At 44.5% G+C, this 26,670-nt stretch overlaps 2 protein-coding genes across 3 annotated transcripts in view; one reads left to right on the top strand and one right to left on the bottom strand.

Moving 5' to 3' along the window:
• NME5 (NME/NM23 family member 5) lies at positions 1 to 26,121 on the bottom strand. 2 transcript variants are annotated; one of them, XM_033926825.1, is made up of 6 exons: positions 25,888 to 26,121; positions 23,607 to 23,776; positions 17,421 to 17,626; positions 14,133 to 14,233; positions 10,340 to 10,458; positions 1 to 400 (listed from the first exon to the last, which is right to left on the bottom strand). In XM_033926825.1, exons 2-6 carry the CDS (start codon positions 23,733 to 23,735, stop codon positions 320 to 322), a joined length of 636 nt encoding a protein of 211 aa, XP_033782716.1. In that variant the 5' UTR covers positions 23,736 to 23,776; positions 25,888 to 26,121; the 3' UTR covers positions 1 to 319. The 2 variants fall into 2 exon arrangements, with proteins under 2 accessions (XP_033782716.1, XP_033782717.1); XM_033926826.1 differs by lacking the exon at positions 23,607 to 23,776 and having other exon boundaries at positions 25,888 to 25,969.
• The window catches only part of HNRNPAB (heterogeneous nuclear ribonucleoprotein A/B), a 62,088-nt gene continuing 61,379 nt past the window's right edge, over positions 25,962 to 26,670 (top strand). The window contains exon 1 of the mRNA XM_033926817.1: positions 25,962 to 26,097. The gene's annotated coding sequence lies outside the window, so the exon portion shown is untranslated. The remainder of the gene's footprint in view (positions 26,098 to 26,670) is intronic.

The raw sequence follows: 26,670 nt of genomic DNA on the forward strand, positions 1-26,670 counted from the left end.
TTTCCACTTTCAGTTTCCTTTTTATTAAAGCCAGTGTTAATTCATTTTACCCATTTTTGCTCTCTGTTGTATTCGTACTAAAACCTGTCATAATTATAGTTTTAATGTAAACATATCACGCCTTTGCAATACAATGGTCAGGGTAACGACAGAAGGAATCACAAATTACACAAAATGATTGCACTGAAGAATAAAAAATTAAGAACAAATAACATTCAATACAATGGATGCCCTGCCATAAAACAGAAAAGTCTCTCCATTAGATTATGTACAATAAACCTATGTAATAACCGACCATGTTTTCAGTCCTGTTTTATTCTCAAGGCTCTGCCACAATCACGTTTTCCATTACCTTGGGTTTGTTAGGGTTATGATCAAGCAGCCAGTTGGCAAGCCAAATCTGCAAAAGAAAAGATTTACTAAATTATTAGTCAAAGTCTAATCTACACCAATTAATACATGGTATCAGGGATAAAAAGGGACACCAGCATTTTTTCCAAATAACACAAAAACGTCCTACTGCAACAGAAGCTTCTGCTTGAAATTCGAGACATTCCTGAGTAATTTAATTTTGAACAAGATGGAGCTCCGCATCATGCTCGCAAAACAGTGGTGCTGTTAATTAATGAAACCAAAGAATTCTTTGAGCTAACAGTTTATCGTCCCTCCAGACCGGCACAGATGGATGGGACCAAAGCTGTACCCATCACGGGTGGGACCCCAAAGGCCTGCCACAAGAATGCGCTCACCAAAAACAGCATCCCAATGCACTTGAACATCCACCCGGTAGTGCCCCACAAAGAATGCAGAGAAGACCAAACCGCAGCCTTACAGATATCCACTGGGGACACAAGAGAGGACTCAGCCCAAGAAGCCACCAGCTCCCGAGTGGAATGAGCTTTGAGAAAATCCGGGAATCAGGACTCTAGAGCACAGTACCTGACCAAGTCAAAAGCCGTCAAAACAGCAGTCAGGGAGGCTAAATTCCACATGGAGGAGTCTCTAGCAAAGAACATCCAGAAGGGAGATAAATCATTCTTCAGGTACATCAGTGACAAAAGTAAAAACTCAGGCGGGATAGTACATCTTAGGAAACCAGACGGAGAATATGTGGAAAAGGACTCAGAAAAGGCACAACTATTAAATGAATATTTCAGCTCAGTCTTCACCAGAGACTTTGCACAAATCAACCAGTCGTCCAGATAAGGATGAATTAAATGCAATCCTTGTGCAAGGCTGCCGCAATCGCCACCACAACCTTGGTGAAGATTTGCGGGGCCATGGCCAGAGCAAACGGAAGCACACAGAATTGATAGTGCTTTCCCAAAATTGCATAGTGAAGGAATTGCTGATGGAAATCCTGAATGGGAATATGAAGGCAGGCCTCCATCAGGTCGAGAGAGGTCAGAAATTCCCCAGGCTGCACTACTAAAATCACAGACTTCAGGGTCTCCATGCGAATGGAAGGAACCCTGGTGCCCAGTTCACACCTTTCAGATTCAGAATCAACAGAAAAGACCCCTCTTTCTTAAGCACCACAAAGTAAATTGAGTACCCCCCAATGCGAATCTCTGAAGGAGGCATAGCAACCACTGCCCTGAGCTGTAGCAACTGTTGAAGAGTCTGACAAAATGCCCACTTTTTCAAAAAGGCTTTTACAAGTGAAAGAGAGAAAAAGATCTGGCAAGAGCCAGTCGAACTCGAGAGCATACCCATCTCAAATCACCTCAAGGACCCACTGATCCATCATGATCTTGATCTTGGTCTCCCCCCCTCACCCCCCCCCCCCCGCTAAGCCTCCCATAAGTGGGTGCCCACCTGAACTAGGGGAAGGTCCCAAGCACCGTCAATGGATAGGTCAAGGGGTGAAGGAGAGGGAGGAGGGGTCCCAGCATCCCCAACAAGCACCCCGAAAGGATTGCATCCGCTGGAAGAAACGACCGCAGGAGGAAGCCCCCACTGAAGACACTTGACCAGGTCTACACCGGCAAAACTCCTGAAGACAACCTTGAGCCAGATCCCCTCTAGCTGACTGGCAAGGTTTGTTCTCTGGTAAGCGGGGCACCTTGGAGTCTTCAAACTCTGAACCAGCTTGTCTAATTCATCCCCAAAAAGAAAAGAACCCGAGCTTGGATTTAGAGGCCACATCTGCCGACCAACCATAAGGTACATCTACTAGCCACTCCTAAGGCCACAGACTTAGCCGAAGCATGCAACAAGTCATACATGGTGTTTGAAAGATAAGAAGAGCCCAGTTCAATTTTAGCCACCTCCTGATCTACCAGTGATCAGTCATTAGACTGCTGGGTGAGAAGTGCTCATTGTTAGCTGCGAGGCAGGCTCAATGAATCCAGCAGCTGAATGGGAGGAAAAAATGATGAATGAATACAGCCCTGTAAACCAGCAAAGATAGAAAAGCACTGGTATGGTGTTTTTTGTTTTGTTTTTTAAGGAAGCTTTAAATAAAAGGAGCAGATCCCACAAGCATTCAAAACTATAGTCTTTGCTGAACAGTGGCAAGGAGTACAGTTGAGGCTGCACTAAAGAAAATTGGGGACTCGACCACCCGAGTGTGACACCCCTGAGGTGGAAATGATCCCGCAGGACCCCAGTTCAGTCCAACCAGAAAATAGGGACAGACAAAAAGGCCACTGCCTAACCTTTCCAACAGAACCTGCCAAGGTCTAAAAGATGACGGCACAGGCTTACCACTCCACCTGCTGGAGACAGAACAGACTGATTCTATGAGGGACTGCACAGCCCATTTATACTGTAAGAATTCAGTGTGTTCTCAGTCTCCACCTGCTAGCAGAGAAGCGTAAACCCATCCATCTCTGCCGGTCTGGAGGGATGATAAAAAAAAGTATTTCCTTAGATTACTCCGGAGCCTATCACCTCTTAGCTTCATCCTATGCCCTCTCATTTCTTTCAAATGAGACTTGACTCAAGCACATAGGTATTTAAACATCTCTATCATATTTCCCCTTTCCCCCCTGTCCCTATATGCCTTATGATGAAGACCACCAACCATTTTAGTAGCTTTCCTCTGGACCAACTCCATACTTTTTATATCTTTTTGAAGGTGCGATATCCAGAATTGTACACAATATTCTAAATGAAGTCTCACTAGAGTATTATACAGAGGCATCAATACCTCCTTTTTTCTACTGGTCATACCTCTTCTTAGACACCCTAGCATCCTTCTAGCTTTCGCAGTCACCTTTTAAACCTGCTTGGTCACCTTAAGATCATCACAAACTATCACACCCAAGTCCCTCTCCTCTTTCATGCATAAAAGTTCTTCACCCCTAAACTGTATCGTTCCCTCAGTTTGTGCAGCTCAAATGCATGACCTTGCGTTTCTTATTAAATTTTAGCTGCAAAATTTCAGACCATTCTTCAAGCTTCGCTAGATCCTTCCTCATGTTATTCACACCATCAGGGGTGTCTACTCTAGTCCAGATTTTGGTTCATCCACAAAGAGGCAAATCTTACCTGACAGCCCTTCAGCAATATTGCTTACAAAAATGTTAAAAAAGAACAGGCCCCAGAACCGAACCTTGAGACACAGTACTGGTAACATCCCTTTCCTCAGAGATATCTCCATTGACCACTACCCTCTGCACAGATGCAAGAGACATGCATGTAATGTATAGATTATATGAACTGCACACATAAGAGTGAGCTCTACCCAGGTCCAGACCCCGCCTATATGTACACCTACCTGTAAAATATGTGCATATTTACAGAATAGTGCTTGGGTGGAATTTTAGCATTTATTCACATCTATAAAGTGAATACATAAATGTTAGCACTAGTTTATAGAATTACTCTTTGTGAATTTAATAACCTGGACTGGAATAGACTATGATACTTTCTTTTTTGTTTGAATTGTAAATGAGTGGTGAGCACCTAACTGCGTTTCACCAATTTGACCACTGCCCTTTTTGGGTTTCTAAATTCAGGCACCTAGCAGAGGAGAAGATTTATTTAGGAATATCGATACACATCCATTTCCATAACGTCTTCTCTAATTTACATAGTAACATAGTAAATGATGGCAGATAAAGACATGCGTGGTCCTACGTTCCATCTAAGCTGAGCACATGAACAATTGAGCATAAATTCTAGTAGTGTCGCTTTCAGATTTTACGTGATTGCTCACAAAAATACTGGCAAATCTGGAAAATTGTTGGGTTTTAGAACTTGTTGCTCACATGAGAAAAAATGTGCATGCACCCGACCAATCCTTAGAGGGAGCATTAGCAAAGTCCATCCAGTTTGCCCAGCAGTCTCGCACTCATCACCTACTAATTATTCATTTTATTTAGATTTTTATCCAGTCCTTCCAAAAGCTCAGAACAGGTTACAATAAGACATTCACAATACAAGAAGGACATGAGGGGGTACAGACAGGAGTATAAAAAGGGAGTCTATCCGGTGGGTGTTTTTAGCAGAATAGGAAGGTCTTCATTGCTCTTTGGAAGGGCATCAGTGAGTCCAGTGACCTGATTTGGTTCTATAGTCATGGAAGAAAGTGGCTGTTTGCTTGCTGTTTCCATTTTGAGTGATCTTCCTGGGGGGATGCTGAGCCGCCTTTCTGAGCCAGAGCGGAGAGAGTAGTTGGGGGTGTATAGCTGTCGCTTGGATGCTATTTAGACAGGGTTTTTTTGTGTGCAATCTTTTGTGTGCCATTATAAGGGCCTTAGAGGTACAGCGCTTGCTGACAGGTAGCCAGTGGGTGGCGTGGAGTGCTGGTGTGATAGAAACATAGAAAGATGACGGCAGATAAGGGCCACAGCCCATCAAGTCTGCCCACACCATCGACCCTCCCTTTTAAGTCTAATTGTAATACTGCCATTCTACTGACCCGCTCTTTCAATTCTATACCCTAGTGATCCTATCCTTTGGCTGACCCTCGTAGGGATCCCACATAGGTATCCCATTTATTCTTGAAGTCTGGGACGCTGCGTGCCTCGATCACCTGCATTGGAAGCTTGTTCCAGTGCTCAATCACTCTCTCCGTGAAGAAGTGTTTCCTGGTGTCTCCACGAAACCTCCCTCCCCTGAGTTTGAGCGGATGACCTCTTGTGGTCGAGGGTCCCTTCAGGAGAAAGATATCATCTTCCACCTCAACCCGTCCCGTGATGTACTTGAATGTCTCAATCATGTCTCCCCTTTCCCTACGCTCCTCGAGAGAGTAGAGCTGCAATTTGCTCAGTCTTTCCTCGTACGGGAGACCCTTTAGCCCCGAGACCATCCTGGTGGCCGTCCGCTGAACTGATTCAACTCTGAGCACATCTTTACGGTAATGTGGCCTCCAAAATTGCACACAGTACTCCAGATGGTCTAGCAAGTTTCAAAAAGGATTCAATGCGGTTTACAATAAGATTTCTAATCAGTGATCTTGCCAAATTCCTCTATAAGATGTCCTCCACATCCCCCCCCCCCTGTGATAAGCAAGACCTGCACTTGACTGTGCAGCGACTATGGTATAAAATACACACACTTGCCCCTGATCTGTCTTGCCATATACAGGACATAGACCGTAGAAGTCCGTCTGTCATCGGCCATATTGCCCCAGTTATGGGTTCACCATCAAAGCTAAATCCAGCCCGTTACTGTTCAACTCTAATGAATAAGGGGCCCTTTTACTAAGCTGTGGGAAGCAGTAAAGCAATGTTACTTACCGTAACAGTTGTTATCCAGGGACAGCAGGCAGCTATTCTCACTAGTGGGTGATGTCATCCGACAGAGCCCCGATACGGACATCTTGCAAGCATGTCTTGCTTGAAGAAACTCAGAAGTTTCGAGATGCCCGCACCGCGCATGCGCCAGTGCCTTCCCGCCCGATGTACCGGGCGAGTCTCCTCAGTTCAGGTAACTAGCCTGAGAAGCCAACCCAGGGGAGGTGGGTGGAACGTGAGAATAGCTGCCTGCTGTCCCTGGATAACAACTGTTACGGTAAGTAACATTGCTTTATCCCAGGACAAGCAGGCAGGTATTCTCACTAGTGGGTGACCTCCAAGCTAACCCCAATGGGATGGTGGGAGAGTTGGCAACTTAAGAGAACAAATTTTGTAACACTGTTTGGCCAAACTGTCCATCCCGTCTGGAGAAAGTATCCAGACAATAATGAGAGGTGAAAGTATGAACCGAGGACCAAGTGGCAGCCTTACAAATTTCCTCAATCGGTGTCGATCTGAGGAAGGCTACAGAGGCTGCCATTGCTCTGACCTTATGGGCTGTGACCTTACAGGGAAGGGATAATCCAGCCTGGGCATAGCAGGAAGAGATACAAGCCGCCATCCAGTTAGAGATGGTGCGTTTCGATACCGGTCGTCCCAACTTGTTTGGATCAAAGGAGACGAAAAGTTGAGGAGCAGTTCTGTGTGGCTTTGTGCGATCCAAGTAGAAAGCTAGAGCACGTTTACAGTCCAGAGTGTGCAAAGCAGATTCCCCAGGATGAGAATGAGGCTTTGGAAAGAACACTGGAAGCACTATGGATTGGTTGATGTGAAATTCAGAGACCACTTTAGGTAAGAATTTTGGATGAGTATGAAGGACCACCTTGTCATGATGGAATACAGTGAACGGTGGATCCGCCACTAGGGCCTGAAGCTCACTGACCCGGCGAGCTGACGTGAGGGCCACCAGAAAAACCACCTTCCAGGTGAGATACTTAAGTGGAGCCTTGTTGAGAGGTTCAAACGGAGGCTTCATAAGATGAGACAGGACAACATTGAGATCCCAAACCACAGGAGGAGGTTTGATAGGAGGGTTGACATGGAAAAGACCTTTCATAAATCTGGAAACCACAGGATGAGCAGACAAAGGTTTCCCCTGTAGAGGCTGATGGAAAGCCGTAATAGCACTCAGGTGGACTCGTATAGAGGTAGACTTAAGACCAGACTGAGACAGGTGTAGAAGATAGTCCAATACAGAAGATAGGGAAGCTCGCTGAGGTTCCGTGGCATTGGAAATACACCAGGAAGAGAATCTAGTCCATTTTTGGGAATAGCATTGTCGAGTAGCAGGCTTCCTGGAAGCCTCCAAGACCTCCCTCACTGCTTGAGAGAACTGGTGAGGAGTTATGTTGAAAGGAACCAAGCTGTCAGGTGGAGAGACTGCAGGTTGGGATGAAGTAGTGAACCTTGATGTTGAGTAAGTAGTGAAGGAAACACTGGAAGAAGTACTGGCTCCCTGCTGCAAAGTTGAAGTAGAAGGGAGTACCAAGGTTGTCTGGGTCACCGAGGAGCAATCAGAATCATGGTGGCATGGTCTGATCTCAACTTGACCAGAGTCTTCTGAATGAGAGGAAAGGGAGGAAACGCATATAGGAAGCGATTCCCCCACTCCAGTAGAAAAGCGTCTGCCTCGAGGCGGAGAGGAGTGTAGATCCTGGAGCAAAACTGAGGCAGTTTGAAGTTGTGGGGGGCTGCAAAGAGGTCTATCTGAGGCGTTCCCCACTGAGCAAAGATCCGATGAAGGGGTTTGGAATGGAGCGTCCATTCGTGAGGCTGGAGAAGACGACTCAATTTGTCTGCCAAGACGTTGTCGTTCCCCTGAATGTAGACTGCCCTGAGGAAGGTGTTGTGGCGAACCGCCCAATCCCAGACTCGAAGAGCTTCCTGACAAAGAGGGGCCGAGCCCGTGCCCCCTTGCTTGTTGACATAATACATGGCGACCTGATTGTCTGTGCGAATAAGGACCACCATGTCGTGAAGCAGATGCTGAAAAGCTTGGAGAGCATTGAAGATGGCCCTGAGCTCCAGAAGATTGATTTGATGGAGTCGTTCCGCACTGGTCCAGAACCCCTGAGTGCGAAGACCATCCAGATGGGCCCCCCATGCATAGTTCGATGAATCGGTTGTGAGAACTTTCTGGTGGGGAGGAGAATGAAACAGCAAACCTCTGGATAGATTCGAAGAGGTCATCCACCAGAGAAGAGACTGCCGTAGAGCAGGAGTGACGACAATGTGACGGGACAACGGGTCGGACACCTGAGTCCACTGAGATGCCAGGGTCCATTGAGGAATTCTGAGATGCAGTCTGGCAAAAGGCGTCACATGAACTGTAGATGCCATGTGGCCCAAGAGGACCATCATGTGTCTCGCCGAGATGGACGGGCGAGAAGACACCGACTGGCAGAGTAGAAGGAGAGCATCCATGCGTTGAGGAAGAAGGAATGCTCGAAGTTGAATGGTATCCAGAACAGCCCCGATAAAGGGGAGAGACTGGGTGGGCTGAAGATGCGACTTGGGGAAGTTGATCTCGAAGCCCAAACTCTGCAGGAAACAAATGGTAGTCAAGGTCGCCGAAATGACCCCTGGAGCCGACGGTGCCTTGATGAGCCAGTCGTCGAGGTATGGAAACACCTGAAGACCCATGTTCCGGAGTGCAGCGGCCACCACCACCAGACACTTTGTGAAGACTCTGGGAGACGAGGAAAGGCCGAATGGAAGCACTCGATACTGCAGATGTAGATGTCCCACCCGAAATCTGAGAAACTTGCGGGAGGCCGGATGAATCGGGATGTGAGTGTAGGCCTCCTTGAGGTCCAGAGAGCATAACCAATCGTTCTGCTCGAGGAGGGGATAGAGAGAAGCAAGGGTCAGCATGCGGAACCGCTCCTTGACCAAAAACTTGTTGAGGACTCGAAGGTCCAAAATGGGACGCAGATCGCCCGTCTTCTTCGGAACCAAGAAGTACCGGGAGTAGAACCCCCGGTTTTGCTGATCCAATGGCACCGGCTCGACGGCCCGAAGCCGAAGCAGAGCCTGAGCCTCCTGGAGAAGAAGAGCGGTCTGCGTCAAGTTGGAAGGATACTCTCTTGGCGGGTGGTCCGGGGGAAATGAAGAGAGTATCCCTCTCTTACGATGGTAAGGACCCAGAGGTCCGTGGTGATGGTCTCCCATCGATGATAAAAATGATGGAGACGACCCCCGATGGGAAAAACGGGGGGAGACAGAACGAAGTCGGTTATGCTCCCTGGAAGAGAGTCAAAAAGGCTGAGTAGCCTTGGGTGCAGCCGGCATCTGAGGCTTCTGCTGGGGCTTCTGAGGAGGCTGTCTCTTTGCAGGCTGTCTCGCAGGAGGAGTCTGTCTCGGCTGATAACGCCGCTGGTAAATCAGAGGCGGCCTAGAGGGACGAGACTGCTGAGGCTTAGGCTTAGGCTGCAGAATAGACTGGAAGGACTTCTCATGGTCCGAAAGTTTTTTAGTAACAGTCTCGATAGACTCATCGAACAGATCCGCCCCCGCACAAGGCACATTAGCAAGTCTGTCTTGGAGGTTTGGATCCATATCAATGGTACGAAGCCATGCCAGGCGACGCATGGCGACCGAACAGGCCGCAGCCCGTGCTGAGAGTTCAAAGGCATCGTAGGAGGATTGCATCAGCTGCAGGCGTAACTGAGACAGGGTAGCCACCACCTCTTCAAATTCAAATCGAGCTTGAGCATCGATAAAAGGGATAAACTTGCGGAGCACCGGCAAGAAAAAGTCCAAATATGAAGAGAAGAAAAAATTATAAAATACAATTTAAAAGTGAAAGAAATCAAATAAACAACAAAACGCGGGTAAAGAAGGCAAATATACTGAAATTCAGTCAGCGCAGAATGAAGTGAAACTTCTCAGCTCCGCGGAAAGAAAAGAACTGAGGAGACACGCCCGGTACATCGGGCGGGAAGGCACTGGCGCATGCGCGGTGCGGGCATCTCGAAACTTCTGAGTTTCTTCAAGCAAGACATGCTTGCAAGATGTCCGTATCGGGGCTCTGTCGGATGACATCACCCACTAGTGAGAATACCTGCCTGCTTGTCCTGGGATAACACATGCTTACTGTAGGTTAAAACCTACTACTGCGGGGTGTGCTCAGGCATCGTTTGGCAGCTTTCAGATAGGCATGCGCTTCCTAAACGTAGGTGGGCCTAGCGTTAATCGATTAGCACAGCTAACAGATTAGTGAATGGTTAGCATGGGAGCCCTTATCGCCAAGAAAATGGGGATCGGTAAGTGCCCCCGTGTTCATGGGGAAATTAGCTTTGGCCATTAATGGGGGGAAACAGGAAATGCGGCCATTTTGTAGCAGCGCTAAAGGTGACCTCAGCGTGCGTGAAACCCACAAGCTGGTCATAGTGCAGGTCACTTTTTGGCGCAGCTTACTAAAAGGGCCCCTAAGTGAGCTTGAGGAATGTTGTGTATTTGAGCTGTGATGATTTTGTGCTTATATCGCATCCCGAACAGCAAAAGGTTTTAACATCAACAACCACTACCACCAAGAAAATGATAATAATGCTACTGTTCGTTAATTAAAGATCCTAATAGTTAGTACGCACAATTGGATCTTCTGGCTTCTGCTTGCAAAGCTCGGTGAGTCCAATCAGAAGTGTGGGGTTTACAAAGATGGTCAGGAAGTCTTTTGCTGCTTGCCCAACAGGAATTGGTTCAATAATTGCTGGAAACACAAAAATATTTATTTATTTCCAGGATTTATAATTCAGATTATCTCCCCATTTTAAGTGGAGTGCATACACAGTCTAGAATAAGTACTAGAAACACTTTCCTGCCTTTCCTGCTTTATTAACCACAACTATAAGAACTCCCGTAAAATTCAACTCTTCGCCTTCCCCTCCCTAAAACTATGCCACTCAAAAAAAATTCCTCGACAAAACCTACGCCTTCCAAGCCGCCAAACTAAATTCTTGGCTAGCCCAAATGGTCCTCAAGGCCTACAACTACCTCGACTTTAGAAAACTACTCAAAACTCACCTATTTCGAGACCAAGACCCTTAATGCCTTTTCTATCCTCCTCCTCCCCCCCTTCTGACCTACTCCCCTCCCCCGTCTCCCTCCCTCCCCACTTCTTCTCTCCTTGCTGTTCGCAACTCTACGATCAATTTGATATGTAACCACTTGTAACTACTATCTTCATGTTGTTTGCAACTCTATGTAACCACTTGTAACTACTATCTCCATGTTGTTTGCAACTCTATGATCAATTTGATATGTAACCACTTGTAATCTCTGTCTAACTAATGTGAACCGCCTAGAACTCTTTGGGGTATGGCGGTATACAAAAATAAAGTTATTATTATTATTATAATTAATGTAATTCAACCCTACTTCCCAAATTGTGTGTAGTCAGTATATGTGTCCTATGCTAAAAGTCTATTAACCTAGTATAGTACTGTATGATATTTTAACACCAATTTTTATCTGTGTTTTAAAAGCTTTCTTTTATTAAGGCTGTACACCGCTTAGAAATTTGAATTAGCGGTATAAAAAATGTTTTAATAAACTTGAAACTTGTTAAAACAAAATAATCAAAGAAATGTCTTCACAAATACTTTTTTTCTCTATAGATTGTAAGACATTTATTATTTTTAAAAAATACTGAAGGGGTAACAAAATCAACAAATGAAATGTTGCTGTTGAGTGACTAAATAAAGTTAGTTGTATACAAAAAAGTCACTGCATGAAAGATATTCATGGATAATATTCTCAAATAACAATTCAATAGTTGTCAATTCTTAACTGATAGAACTCTGCTCAGAGACATGAAGGCAATATGTTCCGCCTCACCACCCAATCATTGCAGTGTTCAAAACATTTTTACTACAGTGTGAGATATTCTCCTTAACTGCTATGTTGCTAGCTACAACAGCTATGCTTAGCTTCTTATGCACATCTAAAAGTTGAAAGGCAAATTACTCAAACTTAGCTTTAGAATAGTAGCAGGTGGTGAGGCGGAACATATTGCCTTCATGTCTCTGAGCAGAGTTCTATCAGTTAAGAATTGACAACTGTCGATTTATTATTTTTAAGCAGTCTGAAATGCGTTATGCTTTGTGATCATTTATTTGTTATATGTATGGAAAACATTCAAGGCTCTCAGTGGGTTATTACCCAGTTATCTTATGGATCATTTTGAATTTGCCAATAGAAAACATCTACGTGATCTTCGACTCTTTGATTTTCCTTCTGTAAAAGGATGTGTGTACAGGCGCTTCTTTAGTAAGATCTTAGCGTAGCAACAGCATTACGGGATAAACAATTTAGTATGTATTTTTCTTTCCCTACTTCTTACCTGGCATTTATGAAGACTGTTTTATTCAGGAAATATTTTGATTCATTAATCATTTTTTTTTTTCCCCATTATTTTTTATTTTCAAATTTTACATAAAGTGTACAAAATATTAAAATACAATTGATAAATACATAGTATCACTTTTATATCTATTACATTATATATCTAAATTTAATTTTCCCCCTCACCCTCCCCCCACCCTTTTATTACTTTAATATAATATTTTTAATTTTCAAATTTTACAGAAAGTGTACAACATGTTATAATACAATTGATGAATATTCAATAACATTTTTATATCTAATACATTATGTTCTAAATAAATTTTATCCCCTCTCCCTCCCCCCATCCTTCTATTATTTTTCAATCATACCTTAGATATTGTATAATATATTATATCATATTGTGTAGAAATTATTTTCCTTACCCCCCCTCTATGTGTGTCAAAAAAAAAAATAAATAAATAAATCCTTAAAAGAAGAAAAGAAGAAAAATCCTATTATTTATTCATTACAGTATTTTGTCAATGGCCCCCATATTTTTATAAATTTAGTATATGTCCCCCTTTGTATTGCTATTGTTCTTTCCATTTTAAATATATGACATATTGTATTCCACCAAAATGTATAATTTAGGTTGTTATAATTCTTCCAGTTGTTAGTTATATGCTGAATGGCAACCCCTGTCATAATTAATAAAAGCTTGTTATTTTCTGGTGAAATTTGACTTTTTTTTCTCATCATCATTCCAAATAATATTGTATCATATGATATTGCAATATGATTTTCCATCAATTTATTAATTTGTGGCCAAATTGAATTCCAAAAAGTTTTAATATAGGGACAATGATACAATAAATGATCTATTGTCCCTGGTTCTAGATTACAGTGCCAGCATTTATTTGACTTAGAATTGTCTAATTTTTGCAAACGTGTAGGGGTCCAAAAAGCTCTATGTAATAAAAAGAACCAAGTTTGTCTGATTCATTAATGTAATGTAATGTAATGTAATTTATTTCTTATATACCGCTACATCCGTTAGGTTCTAAGCGGTTTACAGAAAATATACATTAAGATTAGAAATAAGAAAGGTACTTGAAAAATTCCCTTACTGTCCCGAAGGCTCACAATCTAACTAAATCATTTTAATTTCTGTTAACCGCACAGAACCGCAAGGTAGCTGCGGTATATAAGAAATTTTGTTATGTTATGAAACCAGGGCTGTGTACTAACCAAAACCAAAGGAAAAATTGATGAACTACGAAAACAGAAGTCAACCATGCACTTTTTAACCCACGCCACTTAAGATCATCTTATTTCGGGAAGAGAATCTTATATTTAAATTACCGGCATGTGAAAACATTGACACTTCCTTAACTTCTGTTACAGTTTCATAGCAAATCTTTTTTCTTTCCAAGGGGAGAAAAATATCTTGTCTTACAAGGCCAGTCCAGGGAAACAAAAAGATGATAGATTCACAGAAACCATAGCAAAGAATCACAATGGAGCTGCTATAGTTCTTTGCTTTGGCTTCTCGTGCTAGTCTTTAGCCAGGAGCTCCTTCCAGAACCCTCTAATGCAGGGGTGTCCAACCTTTTGGCTTCCCTGGGCCACATTGGCTGAAAAAATTGTTTCTGGGGCTGCACAAACGCGCAAACAATGCAGCAAGACAGAGGAGGGAGCCGGCAAGACGGTAAACACCCGGGGCAGCAGAGGAAAGCACTGCATCGCCCTCGACCAGGGCCGCACAAAATACTTCACGGGGCCGAATGCGGCCCTCGGGCCACAGGTTGGACACCCCTGCTCTAATGAATTCTAAATCATACCACTAGGTGTCAACATTGCAGAATGACAGGCACTTCACCCTCAGGGTTATGAACATTGCCTCTGCAGCATTCCTAGTCATGACCAGTCCACAGAACAAAAGATATGACCTGGGAATCAAGTACAAGCCTCATATAAGCTTGGTTTGCTTTTTTATTTTAAGACGGGTACATTGAGAACTCTATTAACATAATTGCATGGTATGTTAAATTAACTTACCATTAGGAAACATAAATCGAATTTCTCTTTCAGCTGACGTAAAAGAGGAACTGCCATGAACTGCATTCCTGAGGTCATCATTCCCAAAGACTGCTCTTAAACTTAAATCAACAATTTGAAATTAGTGATAGTAAGAAAGTTATCAACATAAAAAAGACCATCTGGCCAATTCAGTCTGCCTAGGTATATTGTCCATACTGCAACTAATCTCAGATGTGGCCACTTGCAAGATATCTTATTATCCACAATAATCTTTTCTGTCCTCCTCCTTTGTACCCCACCATCTTGGGCAGGAGAGCATATGAGATTTCCATTTTATTCCCAGCAAAACCCACATTTCCCATTCATAAACACATGGCTCTTTAATAATCTTAAATAATTAGCAATATTAGTGCGGTTATTTACCAAGCATCTGGCCTCCTAGGCCCTGTATGTCACTTGCCAGACAACCCAGGCTAGTCCACTATCTCAAATTTATTTATTTGAAAACATTGTATGTTTCTTACTTTTTAAAATCCCTGGTGGATCATAATAAAAACAAGTCTCTAAGTCCTCCATGAAACTAGATCCTCTCAGGAATATGCCATGGGTCTTCTACTCCTTGAGGGGAAAAGCCTTGGTCAGCTTTTGGTAACCCTTGAGGATAGGGTTCCCACTTCTGAGACCCTCCTGGACAGGGTCCTACTATTGCAGGACTGCAATCACCTGATCTATCAAGGTTGAGAGCTAATTCTGCCGATATAGGTGCTCCATTGGAAATGACAACTCCTTGCAAGACAATATCTCCCTGCACTTCAAGGAGTCTGAGCGTACTGGAAAAGGGATGCTTCGTCTAAACCAGGGGTGTCCAATGTCGGTCCTCGAGGGCCGCAGTCAAGTCGGGTTTTCTGGATTTCCCCAATGAATATGCATGAGATCTATTTGCATGCACTGCTTTCAATGCATATTCATTGAGGAAATCCTGAAAACCCGACTGGATTGCGGCCCTCGAGGACCGACATTGGACACCCCTGGTCTAAACCAAGATCCCCATTGGGAAAGAGAGATGAAGGATGGGCATGTTCCTCCACAGATCTTTCACTGGCTGCCCTAGGCTGCCTAAAGTGCCAGGGAGAGGGGGGAATGAGGGAATGCTCTCTGCTAGGGCCACTGCCTTAAGAACATAAGAATTGCCGCTGCTGGGTCAGACCTGTGGTCCATCGTGCCCAGCAGTCCACTCACGCGGCGGCCCTTAGGTCAAAGACCAGTGTCCTGAGACTAGCCTTATCTGCGTATGTTCCAGTTCAGCACGAACTTTGTCTTGAATCCCTGGAGGGTGTTTTCCCCTATAACAGCTCTGGAAGAGTGTTCCAGATTTTTACCATTCTCTGGGTGAAGAAAAACTTCCTTACATTTGAATGGAATTGATCCCCTTTCAATTTTAGAGTGCCCTCTCGTTCTCTCTACCTTGGAGAGGGTGAACAACCTGTCTTTATCTACTAAGTCTATTCCCTTCATTATCTTGAATGTTTTGATCATGTCCCCTCTCAGTCTCCTCTTTTCAAGGGAGAAGAGGCCCAGTTTCTCTAATCTCTCACTGTACAGCAACTCCTCCAGCCCCTTAACCATTTTAGTCGCTCTTCTCTGGACCCTTTCAAGTAGTATCGTGTCCTTCATGTATGGCAACCAGTGCATGATTCCAGATGCAGTATTCCAGGTGAGGGCATACCATGGCCCAGTACAATGGCATGATATCCTTCTCTGATCTGTTCATGATCCCCTTCTTTATCATTCCTAGCATTCTGTTCACCTTTTTCACCATCACCGCACATTGCGCGGACGGCTTCATTGACTTGCCAACCAGTACTCCCAAGTCTCTTTCTTGGGGGGTCTCTCCAAGTACTGCACCGGACATCCTGTATTTGTGTATAAGATTTTTGTTAACGACATGCATCACCTTACACTTATCCACGTTAAACCTCATTTGCCATGTCGCCATGAGCATCTCACATCTCTGTGTCCTTATTCTTGACCTGTCCAACATAACTCTTCTGTGTTCCTTCTGTGCCTTCACTGACCTCCTTCTAGCTGGGGCCCAAAATCAAAATCTGGACCTCCTTACACAGAAGGAGGGAAGCCTCACCAGTACTCAAAGTTTCTCCCACAGTGCCCCCTAGTGGATGTCCTGAAACATGCAGTCCACCCATGGGGAAACAGCAGGCCAGAATCCAATACTGTGCCGTTCCTGATGAAACACTCGTGTCCACGGACATTGAGTATAGCCGGGGTGTACCCAACACGAACCACTCCTACTCCCAATGGTTCTACACCGCAGTCAGAACAGATGGAACCGACAACTGCCGAGAGCCACTGGCTGCTGGACAACCTACAGCTATTTAGTAGGCAAATCAGCTCTCCTCTCAGCCTGGACTCATTTAGCTTTTGCCACAGGACTGATTTTGCTATTCCTGCTCTAGAGTTCCCTATCGGTTATGCTGCTGCATTGTTTTCTCTATCTCTTTTTTTTTTGTTTGTTTAAACCACTTTATAGAGCATGAGGCCCTGCAGCCAAAAGCCTTTTCAAATATATATATATATATATATATGTGTATATATATATATATATACATACATACACACACACATTTCTTTTGTTTCTGGAGACTCTGGAGAGTGGCCTACACCAGCCCATTCCCTGTTGGCAAGAGTGCCATGGGGCCTCTGCCAGCCCACTCCACTGAAAACATCCTGACAATCTTTCTGTACAAAATGTTTGATTTTGTTAAATATCTTAAAATGATAAATAAAGAATTAAAAAAAAAAAAAAAAATAGATGTTGTCTTTACAAAAGAGGTATAAAACTGGTGCATTTAGGGAAATTTTATAGGTGCTGTGCAAAACAATCCTGACCTCTTTGTGAAATTGTATTCTACAAACCTTTTTTCATACAAACAAAGAGAAAAAGAGACCTCAACTGTTGCATTCAAAGCTACAAATTCAAAGATTGTTGGGATTTGCAAAGTTTGTACTTTGAAACAGTTGCATTTTGATTTAATTTTATAGGTGGCCTTTATAAAATTACCCTCCCATCCCCACATGCTAATTGCACACAAAAATGACAGAAAACAGTTAAATGACAGAAAAGCCACGCTGGTCCACTTTTAAAGGCAATAAATAAAAATAAAACAGAACAAAAAAAAAAAAACACAACAAGCAAGATACCTTAAAAGAAAATGAATTTGACAAAAATTTGTACCTGCTGGAGATCTTATGTTTATTTTCTCTGTATGATTTTTTTTGTTATGATACCTGGTAGGATGTGTTTCTTTAGCGATTAAACTGTTTGTTGGCCCCATAAGTTCTTTCCAATAGGCAACTGCGTTTTGTCTAGCGATGGTCATTGCAACGATTGGTGCTGAGCTCATGAATGCAGTTAAACTAGGGAAAAACATTTTTCCATACTGTTCTGCATAGAAGTCACTACACTGCTCCGGGCTTAGCTGAAGTTTCCTTTTCTATAAATCACAAATCAAGAAAATAAATATTCAAGTTTCTAGTTTTATTTAAAATTTGATTAATCGCTTAATCATACTTCTAAGCCAGGGAGCTCCAAGTCCCTCCTTGAGGGCCGCAATCCAGTCGGGTTTTCAGGATTTCCCCAATGAATATGCAGGAGATCTATGTGCATGCACTGCTTTCAATTAATATTCATTAGGGAAATCCTGAAAACCAGACTGGATTGCGGCCCTCAAGGAGGGACTTTGAGATCCCTGTTCTAAGTGATGTACATAGCTAAAATCTTAACAACTTTCTGGGAAACAGCGCAAGTAACATATACTTGACAAACAGGACTTACACAACATAATAATAACAATAACAATTTATTTCTGATATACCGCCAAAGCCGTAGTAGTCCGAGGCGGTTTACAACAAAGAAGGACTGGACAATCAGCAAATATAGGTACAGTCAATGAAAATAGGTATAACAAGGAAGGCAGGACAGTTTGCGTAAAGGTACAATCAGTGAAAGTAGGTATAACAAAGAGGGGGTTGAATAGTCAGCGAATATAAGTACAATCAGCAAGTAAGATACAGTTTAAACTGTATCTTACTTGCTGATTGTACTTATATTCGCTGCAGAGTGGGTGAGAGAGATGCACCCTGGATCCCTCTCCTTAAAGCAAGCGTTTAATATATAGAATTGCTCTTTGAATAATGAGGTCAAGACAGTAGGCGTGTGTTGTATTTCAGACATTTCTTACCCTTTTTCCCTTTCTTACCCCTCTGTTTAGCCATCCAACTCTAAAGGCCTGCCGTTACAAAAGATACCTGAATAGAACTCTCGCCTTCCAAGCAGGTCAGCTTAATAATTGGCTGGCCAACATTATCTCGCGTTCATCATCCTACCTAAACTTCAGGAAACTACTAAAAACTAACCTACTTAACCAATTTATATCCTAAGACCTCTATGCCCAACCTATGGCCCCCTTTTATTGCACCTGTATCCTGCTTACACACGCCTACTGTCTTGACCTCATTATTCAAAGAGCAATTCTATAAATTAAACGCTTGCTTTAAGGAGAGGGATCCAGGGTGCATCTCTCTCACCCACTCTGCAGCCACGTACAATATTTCTCCCTCTCTCAGCCCCTGGTCCTTGGGCAGTATCTTTTTCCCCTCCCCGCCTCCCTCCACTCTGCCATATTTGGGTCGCACCCCCCACCCCAGGCCTACCAAACTACCTGGTGGTCCAGTGAGGGTCTTTGTGGTAGGAGCGCAGTTCTTTTGCTCCTTCCTCCTCGCTGCTCCCTTCTAAAATGTGAGTGCTTGCGGCATTTCTTGTAGTACCGCAAGACGTTGCGGCAGCCATTTTAGAAGGGAGCAATGAGGAGGCAGGAGCAAAAGAACTGCGCTCCTACCACGAAGACTCCCGTTGGTCCACCAGGTATTTCGGTAGGGCTGGGAGGCCAATGGAGAAGAGTCGCAGGTTATCGACTCTGCCCTAGCCCATGCAGCATCTCTTCCCTTCCTCCTCACCCACCCTGAGCCTGTGCAGTCTTGCCAGCCTTTTTTTTTTCAGGCCAATGGCAGCACTCCTTCGCTCCTCCACTCTACCAGCAGCTGACCCAGAAGCCTTCCCTCTGATGCGGTGCCTAACGTAAGTGATTTAATCAGGTTTAAGTGATGTGATAATTGGTTGTACCATTAAAACCAAATTAAACCCTCATTAAAAAACCTGATGCAGCTACATGGCCCCCCAGGACAGGCACCTAAGTCCCTGGTGGCTAGTGGTGAATAGTGTCACCAAAGCCTGGAAGTGGGCATGTTTAAGGGTAGCATTGGACTTTGGCGCTTCTATGCATCACTGGCTGCGATTCAGGTACGACCCTAGGTGCTGGAAATATAGGCCTTTTAAATCCTGGCCTACATTTCCGGTGCCTAGAGTCCCTGGTCACAGCGATCCTGGAAGCAGTGCCGCATCCAGAATCAGCTCCAGAGTGTCACCCTATCTCCTTTTCAGCTCTTCCTCCTCCCAAATACACAATGCATCATCTCTAGCTCACATTTTCCTCCCCCCTCCCCCCCAAATCTCCCTCTCTTCAGACCTTTCTGTCTTGGCTAGATCACGTTGAAAAAGCACATATACAGCAATACGCCTCAGAGCAATTGGGGGAGGGGTGCAGGTTTCAGGGGGTGAAGGAGCGTGCCATGGAAAGTAATTTCACAGGGTGCAGTTATAGCTTGCTACAACCCGGCTTAATAAACTAGTAAGGGCAACTTTTGTGACTAGTCTAATTCAGTCAATTTTAAGATTATTTAAGTGAGGTCATGTTCAGTGCGATTATGAAATACAAAATAACGGTAGTCCTTTTTGATGCAGCCTTAATATGGGCAAAATATTTGATTTTAGAGGGTTCTTCCAACTGTCACAACTCTATTAAGTGCTGCAAATACTATTATTAGAAACAATGGGTTTTCTGAAGTATAGGGTGGGTTATAAATGGAGGTAAAATTTCTCTCTTCCATTCTGCCCCTCTACAATAACCAGTATTGCTCTATTGCTCTCCCCCTCTTCCCCACCTTGACATAACCAGTAGAGGTCTGCACAGGAACGGGGATTGCGGGAATCCCGCGGGGTCCTGCGGGAATCCCCCCCTAACCCACGGGACCCCCCTCTGGCCCATGGGACTCCCACGGGGGCCCCCTCTAGCCAACGGGACTCCCACGAGGATGGAAGGCTTTGGAAGCAGGGTTCGTCCATATAATATAACGGACACGTCAGCCTTAGTAAAAGAGGGGGTTTATAAGTTAATTACCTGAACAGAAAACAAAAAATGGTTCCACCAAAGAGACTCCAAAAGGAAAACAACAGCGCAAACACAAAAGAAACTGTGGAATTGATGATCCTGTCAGAAGTAATTGCTGCTTTTCATGGGGACGGGCGGGGATGGAGGTAATTCCTTGTGGGGATGGATGGGGACAGAGAGGATCCTGACGGGGACGGGTGGGGACGGAGAGGATCCTGGCGGGGATGGAGAGGATCCTGGCAGGGATGGGTGGGGACGGAGAGGATCCTGACGAGAACGGGTGGGGATGGAGAGGATCCTGACGGGGACGGGTGGGGACGGAGAGGATCCTGACGGGGACGGGTGGGGACGGAGAGGATCCTGATGGGGACGGAGAAGATCCTGACGGGGACGGGTGGGGATGGAGAGGATCCTAGCAGGGACGGGTGGGGACAGAGAGGATCCTGATGGGGATGGAGAGGATCCTGACAGGGACGGGTGGGGACGGAGAGGATCCTGATGGGGACAGGCGGGGATGGGTGGGATTTCTGTCCCCGCGCAACTCTCTAATAACCAGAACTCTCCTCATGGTTATGGCCATAGTTTGGTGAAGGGCTTTTATTTATTTCATTTTCTATTCTGTTCTCCCCAAAGAGCTCAGAACGGGTTAACATATATAACAAGTTACAATTTGGCACAATTACAGTACATGTTTTTTGATACAAGTTTTACCCTAATTCGACAAACACTAAGATTTAATACCAATGTACAGAGTTTACAGGTTACAATTTGCAGCAAGGTTTTTCAATACAAACTTTATCCTACTTGAGCATCTATGCATGCTCAAAGCCTTGAGTTTCAGTGCATGCTCAAGGCCCAACACTGACCCACACCAGAACCATGAGTAAAGGTAAGATTGGGGATCTGGTCATTGTGAGGGGAGCTGAAAAAGAGGGGTGGGCTATTCTTATCATCTTGCCCTTTCTATTTCAGCCACCTCTTTGGTGTGGTGGCGGCAGCCAAAAAAGCAAACAGGATGCTAGGAATTATTAAAAAAGGGATGGTTAACAAGACTAAGAATGTTATAATGCCCCTGTATTGCTCCATGATGTGACCTCATCTGGAGTACTGCGTTCAGTTCAGGTCTCCTTATCTCAAGAACGATATAGCAGCACTAGAAAAGGTTAAAAAAGAGCAACCAAGACGATAAAGGGGATGGAACTCCTCTCGTATGAGGAAAGACTAAAAGGGTTAGAGCTCTTCAGCTTGGAAAAGAGACAGCTAAGGGGAGATATGATTGAAGTCTACCAAATCCTGAGTGGAGCAGAAACGGGTACAAGGATTTTTCACTCCGTCAAAAATTACAAAGACTCGAAGAAGTTACAGGGAAATACTTTTAAAACCAATAGAAATAATTTTTTTTCACTCAGAGAATAATTAAGCTCAGAACATGTTGCCAGAGGTTGTGGTAGGAGCGGATAGTGTAGCTAGTTTTAAGAAAGGTTTTGGACAATTTCCTGGAGGAAAAGTCCTTAGTCTGTTATTGAGAGAGACATGGGAGAAGCCACTGCTTGCCCTGGATCGGTAGCATGGAAGATTCTGGAATCTTGCTATTCTTTGAGATTACATTAGGGACTTCTATTCCGCCTATACCTTGCAGTTCAAGGCGGATTACAAAAGAGCTAACTGGACATTTCCAGTGAAGTTACAACAGTTTTGGGTTTTTTTTGTTTTTTGTTACAAGGGAGGAGAGGTACCTGGATTAATTCTGGAAGAACTTGCAAATTGGATATTAAATTGACTGTACGTTACTGTGTGATATAACAAATAGATTACAGTTAGAGTACAAATAAGATTAAGTTACATTTCAGGGATCTGAATACTTGGTTGGTGTTTTGGGGAGGAAGAGATTATTTAAGTGGAGGTTTTGGGAGAGAATTTATCTAGGAGGAGGGGGAAGGGTTGGGTTAAGATATCTGGATAAATTTTTTGAAAAGTAGGGTTTTGATTGGAATGTTGCTACTCCTTGGGTTTTGGCCAGGGACCTGGATTGGCCACCCTGAGAACAGGCTACTGGGCATGATAGACCATTGGTCTGACCCAGTAAGGCTCTTCTTATGTTCTTAAATTACATCAGTTCTTTTCCTCCCACTTACTTTTTCTGGTATAAAAATTACCCTATAGTAGTTTAGCCTATCTTGTCTTCCACTTTCCCTAAATCTTCCTGTTCCATCTGTACCTCCTTAATGCGCTTTCTTATTTTGCCAAAGTTGGTCCCGGAGTCTTCTGCTGATCATGTAAAACAGGTCTTCATCATAATTAGCTGGTAAGCTGAAATATCAATAATTTTCTAATACCTTCAAATTTGGGGGAACATCTAACATTTCTTTCCTTCATAGTACTAATGCTTCTGCAGCAGATAAAGCCCAATTATATCCACTCACATAAGAGAAAAACAGTCCTCAAGTGTAGCATGTTCTACGCAGATAATCCAGTCTACCCATCCACACTAACTAGTGAGGTCTGCAATTCCTCTCCTCTCCTTCCGAGACTCTGCTTCTTCAACTGAATGCAGATTCAAGACAAGTTAGGCAAGGGGGGCAGAAAGGATGTTTCAAAACAAGAGAATTGACCCAATGATCTCCACAGACCCAGGGTCCAAAGCTTTTCAGGAAGTGATCAGGCAGAGTACGGTACAGGGATTCAAACAGGGATTGGACGAATTCCTGAGGGATAAAGGGATCGTGGGATACTGAGGGAGGAGCTGGGATGTAACACAAGTATATAAAGCTAATAAGTATAGAAACCCAACCAGGTCGTGCATGCGCAAGACCAGAGGGTTAGGACTTCGATGGGAAGATGGGACTTCAATGGGAAGCCAAGGTGGCAGGGGAGCCCCTTCTGGTGATTCAGACAGGTCGTGACCTGTTTGGGCTGCCGCGGGAGCGGACTGCCGGGCAGGATGGACCTATGGTCTGACCCGGCGGAGGCACTGCTTATGTTCTTATGTTCTTATGGACTGTGTCCTAGATGTTTTTATGTGGTTTGCCAAGTTTTAATATTACTTTAACACTAATAAAGTCCATCTCAGGAACATCACTTCTCCATTGTTTTTTGTTTCTTCTCAAATCAAGAAAGAAAACATTTGAAATGAATTTTCACAGAAGATGTGCCACTGTACAGTCTAACTATATGAATGTAATTTTACCTGAATAATTGTGAATCCTGTTCTGAGGATTATGTCTTCAATTTCTTCTGCTCTATGAACAGCATCTGGTTTAATAAGTGCCAGAGTTCTTTCTACATAAATTTGGGGTGGAGGCATATTTGGCTGCATTTTGATGTTAATTTTAAAACCAAGAGTCTCTTTATCAAAAACTGTAATGAAACAAAAACATATTAATTTAAGTTGCAGAACACTTTTCATTCAAGCAGGATTACAATGGACTTCAGAAATATTTATTTATAGTATTTGTTCAGCTACCCTTCATCATAAGCAGGGTTGTGGAGTTTGTACAACTCTGACTCCAACTCCTATTGATATAAGGTTTTAATGTTTTTGTTCTGGACCTAAAGTGTTGGTAAATATATTTACCAGTACTGTATATATCTATTAGGGCTCTACCGAATATTCATATTTGATTCTATTTGGGCCTGAATACATTATTCATATTTGGTCAAATAATCTAATATAATAAAACGCTAGGCCGCGCATGCGCACTTCCTATGTGTGCGCCGGTTTTCCGTGAGCTGTAGCGACACATAGGAAGTGGGCATGCGCGGCTTACGCTCTGTCCTGCTCCCTGTTGAAAGACGCGGCGGTGGCTACTATCACGATCCCCGCCTGCCGTCCACGCCGTCTCTCCGCTCTCTCTCTTCCTCCCCCACCCCCGAGGCGGATGTCGGCCGCGCTGGCTGTCGGCGGCTGCAGGCCACGGCAGACAAACATCAAAAGCCAACCCTTCTGGGTTTTAAGTTGGCCACTGCTTCTCCTGCGGCGCGGCGTATGGGGGGGGGGAGGAAAATACTGCACAAGGAAGTGGGGTGGGAGGGAAATGCTGCAACACACGGAAATGGAAGGCAAAAAAGTGGTTGATGTACAGGGGAAGAGGTGCTGTTGAACAGGGAGGGGGGGGCAGAAAAATAAAGACAGGCCTACTGCTGGACAGGGGGAGCAGGAAGGAGGTGATGATGGACAGGGGGAGGTAAAACAAAGGGAGAAGGGCTTCTGCTGGATAAAGTGAACAGTGATGGGGTGGTGGAGGACACAGGGGAGGTAAAAGGAAGGGAGAATGGACAGGGGGAGCAGGCAAGGGGTGGTAGTGGACAGCCAAGGAAAAAAAAAAAAAAAAAGAGAGAGAGAAATACAGAAAGCGGCTAAGGAGAGAGAAAAAAAAAAAAAAAAACAGACACACACACATATATTCTAGCACCCGTTAATGTAACGGGCTATAAGACTAGTGATTTATATTCAAATATGAATAATCCGGAACTCTACTGTGTTAATCCTACTGAAATAAACACTAGGGGCTCCTTTTACGAAGCCACGTTAGCGGCTTTATCACACGCACTTTTTTAGCGCGCGCTAACCCCCGCGCTAGCCGAAAAACTACCGCCTGCTCAAGAGGAGGCGGTGGCGGCTAGCACGGCCGGAAAATTAGCGCGCGCTATTACAAGTTTCAAGATTCTTCATGTATTTGATTAAACGCTTATCCTAAGATGCTAAGCGTTGTACAATAATAATTAAAACATTTACAGGGGTACAAAAGACAGACAATTTTTTAACGTACTTAATTGTAAAAACCCTGGAGGTACAATAGGAAAGGGGGGAGAGCTACAATATTTATCGAGAAAAGGTACATAAAAGGGAAGTACATTAGGACGGAGAAAGGTTAAAAGTTGCTGGACTTGAATCAAATGGTCAGTTAAAGGCATCTTTAAAAAGAAAACGTTTTAAACTGCTTTTAAACTTCTGTAAATTGTGTTCGGATCTTATATATATAGGAAGAGAATTCCAAATCATAGGGGCAGTCACTGAGAAGATTGCATATTCATTGGGGAAATCCTGAAAACCCGACTGGATTGCGGCCCTCAAGGAGGGACTTTGAGATCCCTGGTCTAGAACAGACATGGGCAATTCCGGACCAGCCGGAATCCAATCGGGTTTTCAGGATTTCCCCAATGAATATGCATGAGATCTATGTGCATGCACTGTTTTCAATGCATATTCATTGGGGAAATCCTGAAAACCCGACTGGATCGCGGCCCTCAAGGAGGGACTTTGAGATCCATACTGCCCTCACACGCAGAGCCTTCCTCTTCACGCTCATTTGGGGACTGGGGTGAGCAGGGCATCAATGGACCCTCCTTCCCCCGCTCTTCCACTATCCCCGGTCCTGCATGCCTTCCGCCCCCTCCTCTCCGTCCACAGGGGTTCGGCATCTCTCCCTCATTCTCAAATCCCCCCCCCCCCGCTCCCACCTCTTTACCTTCAGGCTCTTCCCTGCAACGGCAGCGCTTCTCTGCCCGTTGCCTGGCATCGACCGCGACGCGTCCCGCCCCCCTCTGACGTAACCGCCCTGCCGGAAACGGAAATTCCGTAACGATGGGGCGGAGACGCCGGGAAAGGAACGCTCTTGCGGTTGGTCGAAGGCGAGCTCCCAGAGACTAGGACGTGGAGGCGAGGAGTTTGAGAGCGGGTGAGACAGCGGATGGAGGGGAGGCTGCGGGTCGCGTGTGGCTTGTTGTTGCGGTCGTTCTGGAGCGGAGGAGCCGGCCTTGGAAGCCCCTAAGGGGGGAGCGCCCGTTCCGTTTGCGATAGGCTTTGTAGAGGCGCCCTCGTTTCGAGGCTACTCTTCAGAGTGGCGCGCGAGTTCATGCGCGCATGCGTAGACTTGCACGTACGTCGCACGCTCCCACGCTGACTGCGTTTGGAATGACTAAGTACAAGACCTTGTACTGCTGTGTTTTGAAATTATATTCCACGTGGTTGAAATTGCATTTTTCTACGTGTGGAGAATGGCTTTTATAAGGTTGTGGAGATGTATCTGCATATATAGTTTCATGTGCCCGAAGGACTACGGGCTCCTTTTACTAAGCTGCGATAGCGGTTTTATTGCGCGCTAGACCTTAACCCCAGCATTGAGCTGGCGTTAGTTCTAGCCGCTTAGTGCGGGTTTAGTGCGCACTAAAAACGCTATTGCAGCTTAGTAAAAGGAGCCCTATGTGTGAAAGGTCACTTGGATACACAAAGTCAGAGGCGTGAAGAAAGT

Source organism: Geotrypetes seraphini, chromosome 18 (genome assembly GCF_902459505.1).
Source record: "Geotrypetes seraphini chromosome 18, aGeoSer1.1, whole genome shotgun sequence".
Classification (NCBI taxonomy): domain Eukaryota; kingdom Metazoa; phylum Chordata; class Amphibia; order Gymnophiona; family Dermophiidae; genus Geotrypetes; species Geotrypetes seraphini.

Excerpts from the sequence above, each read along its gene's own strand:
- NME5 (XM_033926825.1), bottom strand. The coding sequence starts at position 23,735 with ATGCAGCCAAATATGCCTCCACCCCAAATTTATGTAGAAAGAACTCTG. Across the intron at positions 10,459-14,132 it reads TCGATTTATGTTTCCTAATG|CAATTATTGAACCAATTCCT; the intron begins GTAAGTTAATTT and ends TTGTGTTTCCAG. Across the intron at positions 401-10,339 it reads AGAAGCCAGAAGATCCAATT|ATTTGGCTTGCCAACTGGCT; the intron begins GTGCGTACTAAC and ends TTTCTTTTGCAG.